Source organism: Papaver somniferum, chromosome 9 (genome assembly GCF_003573695.1).
Source record: "Papaver somniferum cultivar HN1 chromosome 9, ASM357369v1, whole genome shotgun sequence".
In the NCBI taxonomy this organism is placed as follows: Eukaryota; Viridiplantae; Streptophyta; class Magnoliopsida; order Ranunculales; family Papaveraceae; genus Papaver; species Papaver somniferum.
Window position 1 is genome coordinate 65,717,835 of NC_039366.1, and position 23,302 is coordinate 65,741,136.

A 23,302-nucleotide genomic window follows, 5' to 3' on the forward strand; every position below is an offset into this window, starting at 1 on the left:
AGAAGAAAATAACCCTAGTAGAAGATGATCATCTTAATGCCTCATGTTACTACGCCTATACGCATCATGATGTTGAGAATGAGGATATGGTTTTTTCTGAAGTGGTTCATGATTTTCTTAAATATTTTGAGGAAGCAAAACTGCAGCTCGTTGATACTTTGAAAAGTCTTGATGTGTCAAGAACTGAGTTGAAAAAGGTTACTTCTGACCTTGGTCTCATAAAGACACATGTTAAAGATCTTCTCAATGAGGATATCTTCTCTGAAGAAGCAGTAGTTGTTGTCAATCACAAGCTCAAAGACCTCAAGGCTCGTGAGGATTCCGAAACGTCTTTTTTATTTTAGTTCGTGTTCGGTTTTGATGGTTAAGAGTCTGTCCTTGTTCTTTAGCTTGTTGATTTTATTGTGTCTAGGAAATATTCTTATAAGAATTTTATTCTTGTGTTTTTAGGAAGAATAACTAAAGTTTGGAATAGCCATTGTGATTACACATATCTATGTCCAACGTTTTCATCTTCATTGTTTTTAGATTTATTTATTTAAATTCTAAAAGTTGTTTGGAAGATGATTTTTGCAGTATTAATCTTTATGGTTTTATATATTGCAATTTTTTATGGGATATGTGTGTTTGCGTCCGTGAACTATGATTGTCCCATACGTGGTCAAAATTTAAGTCTTTCATATGTCGATATGCAAGTATTGATAAAGAATTGAATGAACTTTTGACAAAACAAAAGATAAGCCTATTGTATGTCATTATGCAAATATTGACGGAAGATAGGATGAGATTTTGTTTACAAAGATTATGTTTGTTATATGTCATTGTGCAAATGGTGATGAGAAATAAAATGAATCTTTGTCTATTCCGCAGTATTGATCTTCCCCGATCCATATTCTTATGTATATACTGTATGGCTCCGTAAGTTCTCTTATGTTGAGCATTTCCGATTAAATTAATCATGGTTTCTCTTGTGGTTAATTTAATTGAGTTTTTGGATACAAATTCATACTCTTATGTGATTTGTTAATGTCCAAAAAAATCCTTCTTTTCTTGTGAAAGTAAGGTCGCTCTTGTTGTTCTTTCGAGAATGACATTATATGGGGGAGAGTTCTTAATTGAACTTGTGCTTAATTGCCAAATCCTTGTGGGGAGTGCGGATGTGGAATATTATAGGGGTTATCTTGTATCTTTATAAACTACTTGATGAATGCATTTAGCTTCGGCTATATGATTGCATCTAAAAAGTTGATATGTACTTTCTTTTGGTCATGAAGTGTCTCTATGGAAATTTCATGAGGATCCCACTAGTTTTCGTACCTTTGCCAATTTTATTGACAAAAAGGGGGATAATTAATTTGTAGTTCACACTATAATACATATGGTTTTCCGATCATTATGTAAGGGGGGGTGGTTTCCATGTGAGATGGAGTATTGACTAAGGGGGAGTGATACATATCACCATAGTATTGTTGTCGAAGTTGTGATGCAATTGAACTTTGATACTGTGTAATAATACTATGACACTGTGTAACAATGATTGAGAGCTTTTGTTTTCTCATTGTTATGGCTACGGATCTTCAACAATGATGCTTATGCATTGAATATCTTTGGAATCATTGGAGTGCTTGGAAGTGACGAAGATTTCGAGTAATGTTGAAGAACCAAGAGGATCATGCATGTGGAAGAGAAGCTGCAAAGTTTATCTACTTTGTATTCCATATGTATTGATAGTTTTGTCACTAAAATTGACAAAGGGAGAGATTTTTAGAGCATTGCTCGGTAGAACTCACAAGTGTTGCTATCTCAAGCTTGTTTGTCAAGTTTAGTTGCCAAAACTATAAGTCTTGATTTCTAGTCTACTAATAGCTAAGTCTCGGACTAGGATAGAAAGTGTAGTTGAGCTCTAGACTCCATGGTGTTCATCATTCAAAGACGAAGAACTACTCAAGGAACTGGTGCAACTTCATCGACAAAAAGGTATATGGAGACTTGAACTTATCTATCACTCAAAAGTCTACTTTATCTCCTATCTTGAGACAAAAATCGCATTGCTATATAGACTATGATTATACACATGTACTATTTCGAGCTGAGTTTATCTCGCTTATTTATTTCTCGAAATATGTGTTGGTAAGCTTTCTCTTTGGCCAAGTTCATCTTTACTAGTGACGAAAGTCATATTAGTTTCAATTACTTGAAAATCGCTTTGACGAAAAATAGTTTGTGAACAACAACTATATAACGTCCTCTAAGAATGTTTCAATGATTTAAATGAGAGTTTAGAATACATAACCGTGGTTGGATATAAACATTTTGAGACAACTGATATGTGTGTAAGTCCAATATCCTTGAACAATAGTATGCGTACTTTGCTACTCAAGATAACCGGAACTAAAGTACGCGTACTGCCGGAAGTTCACATCCCGTGAATTTCTGCTGGAGTTTGTGAACTGAAAACAAACTTAATCCGGGTACTTAAGTCCGCGTACCAGCATGCGTACTTAAGTAGGTTATTTTCTAAAAGCAGTTTAATTCATGAACTAAGGATTTTATATTTTAAGGAATGCAATGTTTGCAAACCGTGGCTATAATGTTCATGAATCGATTCGAGTGAATCAAAACTATTTTTGTTTCGATGCCTTCTAATGTGCGATTCAAGACGTATTCCTCTTGCTTAGATGCCTCACCTTCTAAACTGAGAAGGGCTCTTTGGGATCAAAACTTTCTCTAACAGTACAAGGTGGGAAGGTTCTTTCATTATGTCTTGTATACTTCTATGAGATCTAAGCAATTGAACAACTCTCTAACTAGTTCGTTTGAGTCATTCGAACTAGTTGTGGTAAAGAAGAATAAGGTTGATATGAAAGTGCTCATATGGCTAACCTATGGTTAACTACCATTGAATCAACGACTTGTACACGTTTAGGTACGGTTACTCAAACCTAAATGAAGTTACATTTCATGTGTGTACAACAAGCTAAGTTCGATCTAACGGTTGAAAGATATTAGCTTGAATCTAATCAGGTTTTCATCTAACGGTGAATATTGAATGCTTTGTTACCAAGGTAACTTAGATTGCAAACCCTGATTTCAAGACTATATAAAAGAGAACTCTAACAACTGGGAAACATAATCCCCATACCTCCTATGTGATGCTAGTTTTAAGCTAGAGTCGATTCTCCTTTAACCTTAGGTTTATATCGAGACCATGTAGGTTAACGACTTGAAGACTTCATTGGGATTGTGAAGCCAGACCCAACTATTTTCTCTATAGTTGTGTGATCTGATCTTGCTGTTTCTATCGTATTTGAGTACAATCGTAAGATTGGCTTGAGATTAATTTCTCCGATAGGCAAGATAGAAAAGTAGTCACAAACATGTCCGTCCCATTGTTTGTGATTCCGCAATATCTTGTTTCGCTAGTCGATTAAGATGATTGTGAGGTGATTGATAATTCTAGGTTGTTCTTCGGGAATATAAGTCCGGGTTATCAATTGGTTCTTGTTCACCTTGATTTATCAAAAGACGGAACAAAACTTGTAGGTATTTCTGTGGGAGACAGATTTACCTATTCCTGTAGACTTTTCTGTGATACAGATTTGTTTATTAAAGTCTTCGACTTTGGGTAGTAGCAACTCTTAGTTGTGGGTGAGATCAGCTAAGGGAATCAAGTGCGTAGTATCCTGCTGGGATCAGAGACGTAAGGAGCGCAACTGTACCTTGTATCAGTGTGATATTGATTGGGGTTCAACTACAGTCCAGACCGAAGTTAGTTTGTAGTAGGCTAGTGTCTGTAGCGGCTTAATACAATGTGTGTTCAATCTGGACTAGGTCCTGGGGTTTTTCTGCATTTGCGGTTTCCTCGTTAACAAAACTTCTGGTGTCTGTGTTATTTCTTTTCCGCATTATATTTTGTTATATAATTGAAATATCACAGGTTGTGTGTTGAATCGATCAATTGGTAAATCCAACCTTTGGTTGTTGATTGAAATTGATTGATACTTGATCATTGGTCTTTGGTACCGTTCATGTTAATTTCTGTTTATTCAATTAGACTCGCAGATATCTATTTGCTTGAGTAAGTATGGAATCGAGAAATTGAGATATAACTCCTTGATATACTTTTTATTAAGATTGAGTCTGACTGTCTAGTTGATTCTCTTAAAAGTATATTGGAGTTAGTCCATACAGATTGCTAAGCGAAATATTGGGTGTGGTTGTTAGACCCCCGCTTTTTCACTAGCTACTTAGTTCCCTCAGTATCCGTACGTCTTCAACTTCTAGAGTCACACACGTGAATAGCAAGTCCTTTGGATCATTTTCCAAACAGCAAAGGAAGAATCTGTTTGGTAACCACTCTAATCAATCTTGCTACAAGATTTAGATGAGTTGTTGACAAAGGCTCTTATGTTTAATCTAATAAACTCCTTTATCTGGTTAGTCAGTCGAACTTTAACTAGCGAAATAGTCAAGTATAGATTTGCACTCAACCAACATAAATCTCAAATAGATATATTGAGAATGTCGATCTCACGCAACTAATCAATCGAATAAATCTAACTCTAGTTGGATCCCAGTCGATCAAGGTTCGTCTTCAAATATTATTTAATCTTCAATAACCTGCACAACACCACTTGAATCTATGGTGATCAGTCACGCACATGATGAAGTCTGTTAACATTAGATTATCACAAGATATCTTTAGATCTAACAACAGTTCTAAATATCTCGTCGATACTTCGATCTAGTTTGAGTGAATCTTATATCAGAAGAGAAGATTCTATAAACAAACTAGGTTCAATCAAAGTTTCAACAACCGTTACCCAATCAAATCAATCGAAAACTAATAACACTGGAATTATCTAGTTTCCCATCAACGGTACTCGTAGAGCTTCTTGATACTTTCCTCTCTGAATAGACGGCTCCACCAGAAACAACAAGAAATGAAGTTTGCCTTTCTCTTAGGATAGTTTGCTAGAAATGCAAACTTATGTGTTTATATACCAAGGATGTTTGGACACTGAGGAATTTCCAAAACCGAAAGTATTCTCAAGATATGCAATGAATGGAAAAATTCGGTTTTCCTAATTTAATAAATGCTTGTCCAATATTTCAGAAATCTCTCAGTAGAAAATCTCAAATTAGTAAATGCAAATTACTAATTTTTATTCTCTAGAGATATGCATTAATTGCTGGTAATTAAAGCATATAAAACCAAAAACCCTAATTAAAAGATTCTTAATATATTTCGGCACACGCTTGATGGTTTATCAAAAGTGATTGTAGTTGAAGTGGTAAAACGGATTCGTATCAGACTTGTGAAGAAAACAATTTTTATAGATTTAAATTAAACAGGCAACTAAATAAAATAACTCAAAGTTTTGGAGAAAAATACCAAGACTAGGATTCCACCATTGACCAAATAAATAGTAAACTCTAAATAATATTCATGCAATTTTATCTTTAAAAATAATTCTAATATTTGCCTCAAATATATTCTTGAAGTAATAGTTGTAATCAAAGAGTATAAAACATCAAAAGTATTTAAAACCCAGCATGCTTCATCAAATTAATTCAAAACTATTCAATAAAAACTAATATTTCAATTCAATCCCATGCAAATAATCAAATAATAATATTGCAAATAAATAGTAAAATTAGAATTATACCAATTAATGTGGAACAATGGCTTCCTCCGTCGCCTTGGCTAATGGGTTTAGCTCCTCATCCCAAAAACATAATCATAAGATGTATCCATGGCTTAATAATGTGTTTTTATTGATGAAAATGGTGTAAAAAGAAGTTTGCAACGCTGTATAAATGTTACAGCGTCACTGTTACAAAGTTGAAAAGGCTGAAAATAAACGATACAAGCCTCTGCTGTTGTAAAACAACGACAGTTGGGTGTTGAAATTAAGACTGCTGAAGAACGACGGACTCTGCGAGTCTGTTCTTCGTGTTCTTCAGGTTCTTCAATGGCAGCAGCAGCAGCAGCACCAATTCTATGTAACTTCTTTGTTTCGGCTCTCCTGGACTCCAAACTTTTTCCTCAACTTTTCTAACCTTTTCTATGACTTGAACCAACTCTTATATAGTCTTTTAATCCCCAAAAATCTCTACTGAATCCGACTTTTTCTTTTCTTTTTCTTCTCTGCGCTGTTGAGAGAATATCTCTCTCTGATCTCCCTGTACGCGTTTATGAGCTATTCTATTGCCCCAAAACTCTCCCAAGACTTGAACAGGACCAAGTAGAGTTTTCTTTAGCGTAAAACTCTCCCAGAATCTCCTCAAAAAATCTTTGAAACGTAAACAGAACCATACGTGTCCTATTTGGACTCTGATTTCTTCTCTCGGCTATTCCAGCCCAATGTGATCGATCAAAACACATGTACCAGCTCTGTTTAGTCCATTCACATCCAGCCCAACTGATTTTGGGGGTTGCATCTCTTTAGAAACCGTCCATTAATCGAATCCAACTCTGCCAGTAAACATGCATGAAGTTTCCCGCCAAAACATTAATTTGAAAACGTGAAGAAATGTGATCTCCCCCTATCCAGTTATGGTGTCCCTTTAGCAGCTGCCTGGAAATGGGTCACCCCTTAGTAATTAGGTTACCCCTTATCCAAAGTGAGAGTCAGTATAGTAATTTTCTCCCACGAGCGCAAAAACCACTTTTTTAGCCAATTTCGCCGCAAAAGCTTATTTCTCCAGAAATACCTACAGGGACATAAAAAGCCATAATAAGTACAAAAATGGGTACTAACACAATATACAATTGGGATATATTAGACACATAAATGCGTCTATCAAGGCTCACCGTGAGTACTAAGGAATATATTTGAACAATAAATGATAAGAGTTACTGCTCGTGTTCAAAGTATGTTCACATCTTTTCACTGCAAATCCTTATTTCATATTTACATGGATTTGCATTCTTGGAATCGGTTATACCACACTTCCAAACAAGTTTATAATTGGTTCACATGTTTTCCAAGACTACTATGTGATTAATCAAATACCAAATCACATACATGGGTTCAATCGGTTCTACCAATCACTAGGATCGGTTATACCTAATTATGGAAACACTTGCGATCGATCACACCAGTCACTAGGATCGGTTACACCAGTTACAAGGATCTGTTTCATCTACACATGGTATTACTTGTGATCGGTCACACCAGTTACCAGGACCGGTTACACCAATTACAAGGATCGGTCATACCATCACATGGTGATTACTTAGGTTCGGTTACACCAATTAACAAAAAACAGTCATACCAAATCATAAGTCAGGCATTATGATTAGTTATACCAAGATATATAACATAAGTTAAGATCAGATCTACCATCTCACACATATTGGTCATCTAAATATTTGCAATGAATATCCTGACCAATAATCCTAATGATTTCCCTTTCGATTCACGAAACAAGTTCATGAATGTACTTCCTTTAAACAAATGTAAAACATTGTTTCCTAGGATGAAATCTTCACCATAACCCATTCACATAATCATAACAATATATACAAGATTATGTCGAGTCATATCTACGAAGTTCAAAGCGTTATACTTCGTAGTCTAATTCCCGAATACAATGATCATATTATTATGATCATGTCACATCACTAGAGTATTATACAATATGTATTGTATATACATATTCGCAGTTATGTTTTCAATAAAGCACGACTTGAAAGATACGTTAGGAATGAAACAGTTCAAGTCAATATTACTAACCTCAAGTGGAAGGATGATGTCGTAGTTGTAGTTCGTTACTTCTTCACATTCTTCGGGTCTTCAGAGTAATACTTGTATGTCTCAACATTCCTAGACTTTCTAGTCTAACCTAAACGAAGTTGACTCTAATATTTAATCAAGCGACTTTAGATGAGTTTTGATACTAAAATATGACAACCAAACTTGACATACCAACACTTGGTGATTTTAACCGAGCTATATTCTAACACGATAGAAATTCTACCGAACGATAGAATGTCCGTCGTTATATGGTCATACCATCGCTCGTTGGTCATGTTGTCACTCGCTGATTAGATCATCGCTCAGCAGTTCTTTATCCAACAACCAGAAGTTCACCCCCTATAAATACCGAAGTTCAAAAATTCATTTCAACTCACACCATCTCAACATCAAATTCATTTTAACATGCCTAGTTCTCGTATAACCGAAGTGGATAGTGCTCGCTTCACTCGAGAAGAAGATGTTTCCCTAATTCGATGTTGGGATTCAGTTGCAAGTGATAGAAATTTTAATTTAGCGACTTTTAATTTATGAGAAACTGTTTTTGAAAGGTTTATGACGTTAAGCCATGTAAATTCAAGAAGCACAAATGAGTTTCTTCATTATTTCATCAATAACGAAGTGAGAAAGCATGCGCAAGTTATGTGGATGATAAATGGGATCATCCTGGATTGTCAATTGAAGAACTAAAAATTAGAGTTTATACTAAATTTGTTGAAGACAACATAAGATGGTTTAATCATGATGAATGCTATGAACTCTACAAGATTCATGTGTGGTGATTTAATTTTCATTAAGTATTATGTAATGCTACTTTCCATTTAAAAATTATTTTAAAGATAGTTTTTATTAATTAGAACAAAAAGATTGCATCAGAAATATTTAAATTTAAATTACATTCATAAGCTACTCATTTCCCTGACTGTTTCGTCCCTCACCATTAAAGTTCAATTGCTAAATTTATATTCATAAGCTACTCATTTCCTTGACTGTTTCCTACCACACTATTAAAGATTCAATTGCCCATGCTTTATGGATCAAGAGTGATGTTCAACGTATCAGAGATTATGCCGGTTTGAGACTGACTTGATTAAGTCTCTTCATAATCGTCATAACCTTGAAAGCAACGGGTTCACTCGCGTGAAGTGGAACATGATAAAAATATTGAAATGTGTGAGGTTGAAATGCTTGAGCTTGAAATGGTTAAAATGCTGACGTGGTTGAGGCAATTTGGGTACACAAAGTGGATTGCCTAACTGCTTCAATGTTCAAGCCCCCACCAGGAGTCACAGTGTATGTTGTAAATTGGTTAAACAAACGTCCAGGAGTTGTATCCATATCAATGACTTCATCATTTTCACGTACAAATTAAGTATCTAACACTCATTTAGATTAAAACTTCTGGTACATTCTACATAGAACGACTTCTCAAACTTCTTTTTCCACTTCCACGACTTCCACAACTTCGCCGACTTGATCAACTTTGACTCATACCTCTACCACCAGAACTTGTACCTCTACCACCATGACTTGGACGTGTACCACCATGACCGGAATATCCTGGATTCATCTCAAACATCATGTTTTCCCTCACTCTTCGCATCTCAGTCAAGTGGAATTTCTGAAATTCGTAGATCGTGATAATCGCTCAGCTAGTTCTGACACTTCTTCGGTGTAGCATCTACCCTCTAGTATGGATAAATCCATTCAAGTGAACTAAAAACAACCGGATGAGTAACAATCTGTCCTTACATAGATAGAGTCTGTATGTCCCAAGAAAATGGTGGCATAGTCGACGATAAACCCGCTTGACTAGGATATGAAAATGTGTCGTCCGTCTCTGGTGGAGGTTCGAATATTGAAATTCATCACCAAGTGGCATCCTACCTAAATATGGGAAATCCATTCGCCCAAATTTTGCGGTTGCATAGAAATATTGGGCTTGAAAATAGTGTTAAACCAATAAAGGTATTCAGTTCTAGAGCTCGGCTCTTTGATCAAATTTTCAGCTTCTTTCCAATCATGACCATCCCTTATAAATTTCTTCAAGTCATCTCGAGATATCTCTTTACTTGGATAGGGGTTGATGGCTATCACCATTCTTCTCTACAACTGAAGGAGTAGTCTTTCAATGTAATACCGAACACCCTTTCAGAAATAAGACTGTATAACACAATCCTCTTAAGGCTTAGCTTTAGCATTCTCTGGGATTCTCCTTCTTTGAACTCAGGAACTGTTTCATACGTCACGGAAACAAGGTTAAGGCTTGTTCTACATAATTGTTGAATCCTCTGAAGAATGACAGTATATTGACCATCTTTAATCGGTATTTTTTCCCCAATTTTCGGCATCATACTTCAGCATGACATGAAAAACATTGGTGGGGTTGAGAATAGAAGGTTCACAAAGGTGGACATATGTATACCACCAATATTGAAAATAATAACATTGTTGGTTAGTGCATTTACCATGTCAAAATAATACATAAATAGTGTGAAAATATTGGTTCTTACCTCCAACACTCCCCAAAAACCATTAAAGCTATATTTGGCACACATCAAGCAATTACCGATGGGTATGTAAAGTTATGATAAAATTGGAGACTCCCAGTCATATCTTGGTGCTTGCTCTAGATCTTCTAATGATTCGAGAAAACCAATTAACATCACTGAGCTAGCATTTGGAAATAGACATTGGCCTATTGTCCATAGAACAAACAGACATTTAAGCTCCTCATAATGGTCAAGGAACAAATATGGTTTCTTATCTAACCCCAACTTATTAGTTTTCCTAGAATAACGTCATAAAAAACTTTTCAATCCAGCCACTTTAAATCCATATGCTTTTATATTTCTATATGCATGATTTCTTTTAAGATCATTTGATTGTAAAGGAAGTCTTTCTTTCCATATATCTTATGATTCTCAATTTAGCCTGTTAAATAGATGTACGGGTCCTTCATATGGAATTCTCGTTAACATGTACAATCTAACGGTGTAACTCCTATTTAACAATATATTTATAATTAGAGTTTGTCGAATTTTATAAAACAAAAAACATAATCTAAAATTTTAATTACGAGAAAAAACTAACTTAGCGCATTCAAAATCTTTGAAAATGAACGTTGAAAATGCGGGGGTCTAACAACCTCACCCAATATTTCGATTAGAAATATGTATGGACTAACTCCAATATACTTTCTAGAGAATCAACTAGACAGTCAAACTCAATCTAGATAAAAGTATATCAAAGAGTTAATATCTCAATCTCTCGATTTGATCTATACTCAAGCAAATAGAAATCTACGAGTCTTTATCAAATACTAGAGAGATAACTTGGATGGTACCAAAGACCAATATCCAAGTGTCAATCAATTTAAATCAACAACCAAAGGTTGGATATTCTAATTGATTGATCTTAACGCACAACCTGTGATATTTCAATTATATAACAAAATATAATGCGGAATAGAAATAACACAGACACCAGAAATTTCGTTAACGAGGAAACCGCAAATGCAGAAAAACCCCTGGACCTAGTCCAGATTGAACACCACACTGTATTAAGCCTCTACAGACACTAGCCTACTACAAACTAACTTCGGTCTGGACTGTAGTTGAACCCTAATCAATATCACACCGATTCAAGGTACAGTTGCGCTCCTTACGTCTCTGATACCAGCAGGATACTATGCACTTGATTCCCTTAGGTGATCTCACCCACAACCAAGAGTTGCTACGACCCAAAGTCAAAGACTTTAATAAACAAATTTGTATCACACAGAAAAGTCTACGATAATATATAAATATGTCTCCCACATATAAACCTACAAGTTTGTTCCGTCTTTTGATAGAAATCAAGGAGAACAGGAACCAAATGATAAACCGGACTTAGATTCCCGAAGAACATCCTAGTATATTATCAATCACCTCACAATAATCTAAATCGTATGGTAGCGAAACTAGATATTGTAGAATCACAAACGATAAGATGAAGATGTTTGTGATTTATTTTTATCTTGCCCTATCGGAGATATAATCTCAAGTTAATTATTCAATTGAACTCGTACGATAGAAAATGGCAAGATCAGATCGCTCAACTACAACAGAAGTAGTTTCGTCTGGCTTCAGAATCCCAATGAAGTCTTTAAGTCGTTAACCGACAGGGTCTCGAGAAGAAACCTACTGTTAAAGGAGAATCGACTCTAGCAAAACCAATTAGTATCACACAGGAGGTGTGGGGATTAGTTTTTCCAGTTGCTAGACGTCTCCCTTATATATTTTTCAAATCAGGGTTTGCAATCTTAGTTACCTTGGTAACAAAGCATTTAATATTCACCGTTAGATGAAAAACCTGACTTATCCAAGCTAATATCTTTCAACTGTTAGATCAAAACTTAGCTTGTCTCACACACAAATGAAATGTCTTTCATTTAGGTTTGAGTAACCGTACCTAAACGTGTACATTGGGTTGGTTCACAAATATTTAACCAATGGTTAGCCATATGAGCACTTTCATATTAACCGTATTCATCTTTCTCATAACTAGTTCAAATGACTCATAAGAACTAGTTCAAGAGTTGTTCCATTGCTTAGATCTTTATACATAGACACAATTGAAACAAAATTGGTTTGATTCACTTGAATCAATTCATGAACAATATAGCCACGGTTTGCAAAGATTGCATTCCTTATTGATTTATTGTTTAAGTTCATGAAACTACCGATTTGAGAAATATAACCAGCTTAGGTACGCGTACGGGTACGTGTACCACATCTGCCGGACTTGAGTTTGGAAACTCAGCAGAAATTTTCGGTTCGAAAACTTCTGTGGGTACGCGTATGGGTACGCATACCTAAGGTGACTGGTTTTCAGTTTGCAAACTTCACAAACTACAGTAGAAATTTTCGGTATTAAAACTTCCGCCAGTACGCGTACGGGTACGCATACCTAACATGTCTCCTTCACCAATACCGCATGCACACATATGCACGCACTTGGTTTCCGGCACATGGATTTATACAATAATTTGCGAACACACTATATGCTTATATCCATAGTTGGTTACGTAATCTCAACTCCACATTTCAATCATTGAAAATTCTTCTATAATGTTATAATAGTCGTTAGACAAAGAGAATCGACTATCGTCATCAAAGCTATTTTCAAGATTGAAACATCATAATAACTTTCGTCACGGGTAAAGATGAAAATGGTTAAAGCAAAAGCTTACCAACACATATTTCGAGAAAAAGATAGGCGAGTAAACTCGGGTCGAAATAGAAAATGTGTATGTATGAAAACTATCATACTTATACGACTTTTGTCTCAAGAGTAGGAGATATAGTAGATAGACTTTTGAGCGACAGATGAGTTCAAGTCTCCACATACCTTTTGGTCGGATGAAGTTCCACTGGTTCCTTGAGTAGTTCTTCGTCTTCGTAAGATAATCGTCATGGATTATGGAGCTCAATTATACCTAACTATCCTAGACCGAGACTTAGTCATAGGTAAACTAGAAATCAAGACAAACATCCTTGAGATATACGTAAGGGCCATCCTATCCAACTTTCAGGCATCAAAATACGTTTCAGGCGTGGATGATTATCATAAGAGATTCCCAACATATCATAAGATTCCCGTTCTTGGAAATCCGCATGCGAGTTCGACTGAGCAATGCTCTAACAAACGTATTTGTAGTCTTCCACCATCTTTCGAATATAACTTGAATTATTTGAGTCCTACGGTTTCTAGGTTGTATATGATATAAATTCCACCAAGGATTTCTTCGGACTCTCTCTTGAACAACAGGGGAAAGTAACATGAACATCGTACGGAATTCCGACCACCCACCTCTTAGGTTGACTGAATTAACTCGCTTCAGATGGATAGGTATGTGCATAGGAAATACACCATCACCAGCTAGTTGTCTAAAATTTTGGAACTCATACTCTGTATCCACAACATAACTTAATCCACTTGCTGGGTACTAGTAGATCCTTTGAGTTTTTTGTTTCTTTTCTTTTCTCACTCATATTAGTTTAGTTTAGGAAATAACTAAAGAGAATTTTTGTTTAAGACAAGAGAAGAGCGGAGAAGTAAAGGGAATGTGTGAAGGGGAATGAAAGGGACGGTGTTGTATTTATAGGCACTACAAAATCGACCGTTGGCAATATTAATTCGACCGCTGACAATATAAATAATATCGAGTGATATAAAGAATATATCCAGCGATAGAGTAATCGCTGGTGGTATTGACAATATCGTTCACTAGAAATTTTGTCGCTTGCCACGCCACCTGGTATGTCAAATAGAGTTATTTGATTTGGTGCATAGGAATAGGCCTTTTAAGGGGGCTAAAGTGGATAACTTGATTTTACAAATGGAGATTTCAACTTAAACATCATCCAACTGCAGTGGAAACAAATGAACTCTCCAATCTGGTAAACATGCTAGGAAATCCTCCCTATTTGGATACTAATGAATTCTTTATAACCTCCCTATGTGAATGAGCAATTTGAGCATATTAGGAAGACTAAGAAGCTGGCAAAGAAAGTTCTGTACATCCTTTCAAAGTTTGGTTGGACGTTATGGTCAAAAACAAATAATAAACTCATGACAAAGAAGAGAAACCAAAACAGAAATATGATCATAATTTACAGCGATTTGTTGGGACTATTCAAAAATGGAGGGGGATTATTTTGTGATAGGAATGTCCATCCTATACTTATAAAGGGTGTCTTAAAGTGTGGAAATGACTAACCTACTCTTAACCTAATTAAAATTAAAACTAATCTAATAAATATTTATATATATATATAATCTAAATCATTAACCTAATCTAAATCATTAACAAAAGAAAATCAAAATCAAAATTATAACAAATCCATTACTTTTAATTTTTCACAAATTAGTTACTATTAGAGGGTTCATTTTCTTCTCTTCTTTCCACTTCATTGTCTCGATTCAAAATACATTCCACAAACCCATTACTTGGTTGAAAAAATGAGTAGTAATTATCAAAACCAGTTGAAAATGGAAGTTGTAGAGAATGGAAGTTGAAAATGGAAGTTGCGGAGAGAAGTTCGGCTAGGAATTATGTGAAACAGTCTGTCGAACTAGCCGAACTCAGCTTTAATGGAGTTTTTTCTTTCAGAGAAAAGTTCGGTTGCCTCGCAATTATTTTTCCCAGCCGAACTTTTAGTCTGGTTACGTCGCAACCTTTTTTCCTTTTTTTCCTAGCCGAACTTTTAGTTCGGTTACGTCGCAATTTTTTTCTCGTAATCGAACTTTTCTCTGAAAACCTATATATTGAGTTCGGTTACGTCAGATTTTTTTTTCCAAACCGAACTTTTAGTTCGGTTACGTCGCAATTATTTTTTCCTAGCCGAACTTTTCTCTGAAAGCAAAAACTCCATTAAAGCTGAGTTCGGCTACCTGTGTCTTCAGAACCATTAGACGAACTACACTTGCAGATGAGTTCGGCTACCTGTTCTTCAGATGTCGTAGCCGAACTTTATTTCCATGGTCGAAATCAGTTTATAAATTTTTCATTTTTTCTAAAGTTTTGTCAGTTCAAGCAACATTAACTAAATTTGAAGTATACCTAAGTACCCAAAACCCTCATTTTGAAATCAACTATCTTAAAAAAATAAATAAATTAATTAAAATAAAATAAAAAGACCCTTCTATTCTTTTAAAAACACCCAACTAACATTAATTAATCATTACACTAACTAATTTAATTATCAAGGGCGAGTTTGGTATTAAAAAAAACTTAGATAAGGGGTGCTCATTATTACTTCTAATATCCACCCAAAAGATTGAAGAATAGTCCCCTCCATTTTTTAGTAGTGCCCAAAAAATCGTTCATAATTTAAATCAAGAAACTGATCTTTCAATGGGGATCACGTTTAGATTGGTAACCTTTCTAGATTTGATCATACATTGGGTTTGTTATTGGGAAAATTAGGGGAGACCCAAAAAAAAAAATTTTTATTGTCAGGCCCACAATTAATTTTGGGTACAGTGACACCCATAATTATATGAAATTATTAAATATGTCTGCATGCGGATTATGCATCCGCATGACGGGTTATGCATACTATTTTTTTCAGGGATAACTCATAATGCACCCTAATTTTTCAAGGGTATAATTGGCAACACAACTTGGACATTACATATCTAAAAATCCGCGCCTTGGAATTTTACAAATTTTATATCGTTGGAAATCTTTTTAAGAGAGCTACGCAACGAGTACAAACAAGAATATCAAATTTTTGTTTTTCACGAAAAAATCGGAGGTGATCACCAATTTATGTAAAATTTTCGAAAACTTGATACATAACCATTATGCAGCCACCAAAAAAAATGCATAACACATTCTGCAGACGCATAACGAATTATGCAACCATTTTCTCGACTGCATAACAAATTATGCATCTGCATAACAAAGTTATGCATCTATAACAAGTTATGTAAGCATTGTTTTGGTTGATTTAGTGCGTACATAAAAAAAAGATGATGCATAGTGCAGTATGCATCCATATTTACGGATGCATATCAGGTTATGCATCTATTTTCTCGATGCATAAAAGATTGTGCAACAATTTTCTCGATGCATAATGCATTATGCAACAATATTTTGGATGCATATCAAGTTATGCATCTATTTTCATCTATGACAAGTTATGTAGCCACTGTTTTGGTTGATTTTAGTGGATACAGAAAAAATTGATGCATAATGCATTATTCAACCATATTTTTGGATGCATAATGCGTTATGCAGCCATATTTTTGGATGCATATCAGGTTATGCAGCTATTTTCTTGATGCATGAAAGATTATGCAGACATTTTCTCGACCGCATGACATGTTATGCAGTCATAACAACGTGTCATGCATAACTAGCCACCAACTTCACAGCTCCCCATCTATATCTCGACAAAAATCAGACTCTTCAATCTCGGACAACAAGCACACCCTCATATCCATCGTTGCATACGTAGAATAAAACATCACAGATTCAAGTCAAATCCTGGCAGCAAACCAAGCTGTCGTTGATAATGCTTCTTCTGTCAAAACCTGATGTGTTAAACCCTGTAATGTCGCACCCTAAACCGCCTCCAACAATCCTTGTTCGGTAAAAACACTAAACACCACCAATCTGCAGCCATTCATCTCATAAAACTGACGGAAGCTACACTCTTTCTTAGCTATTTTCAAGGACCCAAACTCTATCTGATGTTGAAAAAAATTGGTACCCAAGTTAGCTCACCCTACTGGCTTCTAATTAACGCCACATCCGCTGCAAACAACCCTTGTACTCATCCCACAAACGCACAGCAAACTAGCAAGAAAATGGTGCGGTCAAGCAGCTGCAGCTGGTTATGTTCTTGTTGTTTAGCCTTGACTAAATCTTCCACAGCACTAACCAAATTTGCGAATCACTCTGCACCCTTTTCTTCCTTCTTTTCTTGCTGCCAGAACTGTATCAAACCCTCACCATAGACACCATGTATCCTTCGATATCTTGTTGGTTTCAAACCCACGGCAACAGCACACGGCACCCACACAAACATCTGCAGCAGCATTTGTTTCTTCTCCTCTTCTTACACGACCCAGATAATCAGCAACGCCCGTAGCAGCAACCATTGTAACAGCTGCGAACTAGGTGGTAATAAGATGGTGGTTCAGCTTTTCTGTTGAACAGTTGATATACGCTACCTGATGGTGTTGTTGTATGTTGAGAAACCATCTCCTTCAGCTCTCTAATTCCTGCAATTTCACATTCAACACAGCCCAATAACTCCACTTCTTCCAGGAATTATAAACTAGACTCAATCATCATCATTTACTGTCACAATCAACCACAGCAACAACATCTCTTGGACAGAGAAAAGAGGGGATGTAAGAAATTCTTCTTTCCTGGCTCTCTTGAGTTAAAATACAACCCAAACTTCTACATCATCTCGAGCTCCCGATTCTTCGAACACAACCACCAAAACCCATTTAATCAATCAGTCCCAAATCCCCTTTTCTTTGTTGATTTCAGTTTTGCAACTTCACCAAATTCCTTATATGATTTTCTAAAACTTCATTCATAATCAATTACAATCAATTATATCAACAGATCGGACCCTAACTTCTTCCTCTCAAATATTACATCAACTATAGATGATTCGAATCACAAACGAACCCTTGAATACACCCAATCCAGTTGACAAACGGACCCAACTTGGTTGTTGCAATTTCTAATCTCAATCGAGATTTTAGACTCCGTCGGCAGATAGGAAAGAAAGTTGTAGGGAGATACGAATCTGAGAAGAAGAAGAAAAAAAAGACCGAAACATAATTTCAGAAATTATGGGTTTGAGAATAATTTTCTTCCAGAAAATGAGTGCGCGCCTGTGTTTTTCTGAGCGTGGGTTTCATTGTGGAAAAGTCTGGAAGAATGGGTCTCTCTCTGTAGTTTTCACTTTGTCATTCTGTTATTGGGCCTTGGTCCTAGTCTCTCGGCCTGAATGTGTATTTTTATCTTCCTTTTTCCACATAAAAGAAAGAAAAAATTCTACCTCTTACCAACTCCGCACACAAAAAGGACGGCACAAATGAGGTAGGCACTTATTATTTAGCGTGTATACTTCTCAGAAATCCATTCAAGGCATGCCATTCTCCATTCAAGGCATGCCATTCTCCTTATCCTGACTTCAGTCACTTCACCAACGAAGAGACGTAATTTTATTGTTTGAAGCAACTAATACTACAAATTTATCCACCAATGGACAAAAAAAAGGCTTTAATTTTACATTTACTACCACTGCAACTATCGCTATTAGCTTATTTTTAAAATTCCACTGTCAAAAATATTCAAATTCAATGATAACCCTCTCTTTCCCTTTAAAGCTCTGAACTTGGCATTTCTCACACCCCAAAGGAGTAGTAGTAGAAGAGAGAATTCAATCTAAACTAAAACATCATTGACAACCGTCTCTAATTAGGACTGACCTTGAGTTTTCTAAGATATTAGACATGCTTAATTGAATCTCTAACCAAAAGTTAAAAGAACAAGAAATTTCAGACAGTTACCAGTTACGAAGTAGCAAACGTGCCCACAACGATTAATAAAAGCAAATGATGGTCACTTAGTTGTTGGCTGCATTAACAAACCTAAACATTAACGATGCTTCAAAATAGAAAAGAAAATAACAAAAAATTGATCACAGGAAATTGATCACACCATTTGCAGCGCCTTTTGGAGACATCAGTATTGTCCTTATAACTATGTCCCTCCAGCATTGTGGTAAACTTGAAGAGAATGTGATAGTCATTGTCTGCAAAACAAGTGAGTTCTTCAAAAAGAAAGTAATAACATCAAGTTCTACTCCGTGCCCATAAATTTCACGAAATTTGACAGCTTTCAATTGTAGCAACAAACATTCCGGCACCTCGTTGTACGGAGTAACATTGAGTAGGAATTCCGTAAAACCCTATAACCAGAATTAAAAGTTAAGATTAGTTTAGAAAACAATTGATACAAAAATTAGAGCATTGAACAGTTATGCAAACCCAAGTCACTTCATCTCATCCCTTCCAAATTTGCATGGAAAAGCAGCACCAGCTTACAAATTTGTAAATTTTGTATTCTGATGGGAGCTCATTTTAGCAAGTCTGACCATCCAATGTCATACGACACAACCCATTTTACGAGCCATAAAGTCGGTTCTTCAAGACAAGATGATATAAAACACCTTGAATCAACACTGAGGCTGGCTAGTTCTATTTGTTAAGTTCGGAATTAGGTTTAATCCAATAATTGGTTTATATCAGGAAACGTGCTAGGGCCAAGGTTTGCAGCAGTAAACTAAATCTCAAGATAAACAATAATATCTCAACAAGAAGTGCGAATTCAAAAAAGGACTTGAGAGAGGCTAGGAACTTGCCTGAGAAAAGATAATGGATTCCAGATTAGGCACCTTAAAGAGAAGATAAAATAATCCTTCAGTAGTTCCACAAGAAAGCTTCAAACTCACTTCCAATTGTCTCAAATTTTGAAAGGTACATTCAGCTAACACATCTTCAAAGTATAGATACTGGCAACCAGGGACTTAAAAACTATATCAGTAGAAGTAAAACCATAGGTTCATTGAAGACAAATATCAGCTAATTGGGGAAAAAAGAAGAAGAAGCGATACATACCACAATGGGGTCACCTGAAATTTTTAGAAGCTTTACATTCAAAATCCCTTCAGCAAGGTTTTTTAGACCACGTAGTCTTTCCTTGCCTCTTTTTGTATAGATATTCATCGATTCAAAAGGCATGTCAATGTCTACATCTACTAGTGATGAGAAGCCATGACCCGTGAGAACAAAATCCTCTGGCATGCCAGTGTATGTCAGAGACTGCAGATTTGGTGAATAAAGGTTGATCTTCAAATTCCAACTGTTTCTGGCGGGACTAGTAATGAATAAGTGTTTCAATGAAGCAACTGAAACACATGAAACCTTCATTTACACCATGCAACATTTGTTCAACATCAATTCCTCAAGGACAGTGCAGTTGGAAAATAATTGTGTAGTCAAGTCCGCATCCACAAATACGATATGTGTAAGGCGAAGGATCTTGAGCCTTGAAAAAGAAACTGTTGGGGGAAAACCAAGATTCCCTGTCTGTTTACTTTTTGATGAAAGATTCCCAGCCATTTCGATCTCCAACATAGTCAGAGTTTCACAAGTGAACAAGCAAGGGGGTAACAAGAAATCTCTTTGTAAACAAAGGCTGAGTTCTTCAATTTTACGCAATACTAGACTAGAGATCCATCCATAAATCCTACTATTAAACAGGCGATCAGGACCACGAAAATCTAGACGGAATTTCTTAATAGTCGGCATATCGTCAGGAAGAAGAGGAGGAGAAGGCAGTACCATCCTATCCAAACAACTCATGAAACCGAACAGTCTGGATTGTTCTCGTATCATTAGTTTTAAGAGACGGCTGCCATTCGCAAATGTTAAGAACGGGAACAGACATCCACAAGTATTTCCATCTTTTAGCTAAAATGCTGGTCGGAACTACGCATTTAATCGGAAGAAATGAGAAGATATGGTGAAGAAGTGAGTCGTGTAATTCACTGATCCTATCCTTCCCCACACCCATGTTCTTGTGTCTGTAATCTCTTTGTCTCAAGTCACTTGTTGATTGTTAAAACCCTAATCAAGATTGTATTGTAGAGTTAGAAACAGATTAATTGTTACATTTCTCAATTCTAATCCAAATATATAAATACAGAGATGAAAATGAAGATCTGCACATAGATATTTCATGAAACTGTGACGAAGGATTAGATTATTATGGTTAAGAGTAGCTAAGAATATAATCAGCACGAAAAACCAAACAACAAAAAGGAAATAAAACCCTAATTTTCTCATCAAACAAGCAAAATTAAAAGATTTCCCGCCAATTAATTGAAGCAGGATACTTTTTACCTGATAAGGAACTTGTACAGAATCTACAGATGAATTCCCTCCCACCAATAGTTTTCTCAACAGTGTAGGCTACAAATTGATGCCCTAGAAATTACGAAATGGAAATGAATTTTTTACTGATTAAAGACTTGACTTCAGTAGAGATTAGTTGAGTTATTGGAACCTGGATCTTTCATTATTATTTTTGTTCCTTTTTGCTAAGTACGGTACTTGTTGTGGAGTGGTATTTCATAGGTGTTGGGCTTAATCTAAGGAACCAAGTGAATACATTTTGATGGTGCCGGACCTGCAATTGCGATCAAAACAGGTCTCATGTATTTGCCTCAAAACAGGTCTCATGTATTTGCCTCAAAACAGGTCTCATGTATTTTACGATAAATTAACATTTGCCATAAATATTTGAAACTGGGTTGCATCTTGTGTTACACTTGGATGAATCCAGATTTATCCAACTTCTAACTGAATAAAATTGGGTTGCATCGAGTGTTACTCTCCAAATTCAAACTGAATGAACTTGGTTGCATCTTGTGTTATTCTTGGATGAATCTGGACTCATTCAGTTTAAGCCAAGATGATCATGATTTCATCTAGCTTTAAATACAGATCCATACTTCATTGCAACCAACCCATCTCCTTGTTTTCTTATGTAATACTCGGATAAATTAACACAAGCACAACCATTTCTCCTCCTTTTGAAATCAACAACAACAGCTAAATCAAACCCATTGATAACAACGTCATCTTTTATTACTGCACAACACATCAACACCACATCTTCAAATTCAAATCATCTTCTTCTTTGTAATACAAACCCAATATTCAGCAAAAACTCTAGTTCCAATTTCTTCCCAATTTGGCAGCAGCACACAAACCTCTTCCTCCTCCTTGTTTTCCGGCTCAAGAACAAACCCAATTTAATCTCCTTCTCCATCTTTGCATCACTTCCAACATCAAAACCCTAGCTGCCAACTTCGGACATCACCAAACCCGTCTTTCCTACTCAAAATCGAATTGAATTGGATTGGATTTGATTTGATTTTTGACTTAAAATCAACTCAAAACCCTAGAAATTAAGCTTACAGGATTGAACAAAAGATTATGATGATAGATAAGAACACGGATTCTAATAACAAAAACCGCAGCTAACTTCAGATCGGATATTGAATCTCGTTTTTTCTCTATCGATGATGGAGAAGAACAATGATTTTGGTTTCAACAATTTTTAGGTTTTAACTGCTTAGTTTAGGGTCATATAGGTAAATTTTCGATAATTATGTTGGGCAAAATACCCAAAATGGTTAATAGAAAAGTATCTTTTTGATTCCCATCCATTTAAACAGTATCAAATTTTACAAGTCTTTCTCACCTAGGAATTGTTGTTATAGGGCTAATTGACCAATTTTCTGTTTTGTGTACATCTCTTGGCTAGAATGGACCCTGATCTATTCCCTTCACTAATCAAATCTTGTATTTATCCATATTATATCCAACACATGATCTATAATACAGTAGCAATGCTGCTAATATGGTACCAATTTGCCTAGAGGTGTACCAAAATACATATAGGACAAAACATGCATTGGCTTTTGGTTAGTACACCCCCAAACAAATTGTTACCCCCTATTAGCAATCTTGCATACTAGTTGGTTTTGGCTATAATACGTATCCAGGGGAATTCCTTTCCCATAATGCTTGCCTTTAGGCGATCACTAAGAGAATCGTCGAATTCAAAAAAAAAAAATGGCCATGTATGGGTAAATGAGATTTTTTCTCACTATGGCAAACTCGGAAAACGAAAATATATTAGGTATTATGAACGATAACGGCACCGTCACTGTGCGACAATTCGTGTGAACACCTTTATAGCCTACTGAAAATGCGGGGGTATAACAATCACACCCAACAATTCGTTTGACAATCTGAGAGGACTTACTCCAATACACTTTCTAGAGAATCAATTGGACAGTCAGACTCAATCTAGATTAAAGTATATCAAAGAGTTTAATATCTCTAACTCTTAATTCAATCCGCAATCAGCAAATAAATCTGCAATC

At 35.8% G+C, this 23,302-nt stretch overlaps 1 protein-coding gene across 4 annotated transcripts; it reads right to left on the bottom strand.

Moving 5' to 3' along the window:
* Positions 1–17,995: 17,995 nt before the first annotated feature.
* On the bottom strand, positions 17,996–21,395 carry LOC113314061 (FBD-associated F-box protein At5g22730-like). Of its 4 annotated transcripts, XR_003342240.1 has the most exons (6): positions 21,249–21,395; positions 19,962–20,972; positions 19,706–19,855; positions 19,003–19,252; positions 18,852–18,918; positions 17,996–18,082 (listed from the first exon to the last, which is right to left on the bottom strand). XR_003342240.1 is itself a non-coding variant. In XM_026562839.1 (5 exons), exons 2-5 carry the CDS (start codon positions 20,271–20,273, stop codon positions 18,908–18,910), a joined length of 723 nt encoding a protein of 240 aa, XP_026418624.1. In that variant the 5' UTR covers positions 20,274–20,972; positions 21,249–21,395; the 3' UTR covers positions 18,714–18,907. The 4 variants fall into 4 exon arrangements, 2 of the variants coding, with proteins under 2 accessions (XP_026418624.1, XP_026418623.1); XR_003342239.1 differs by having other exon boundaries at positions 18,852–19,252; XM_026562839.1 differs by lacking the exon at positions 17,996–18,082 and having other exon boundaries at positions 18,714–18,918.
* Between the last annotated feature and the right edge of the window lie 1,907 nt (positions 21,396–23,302).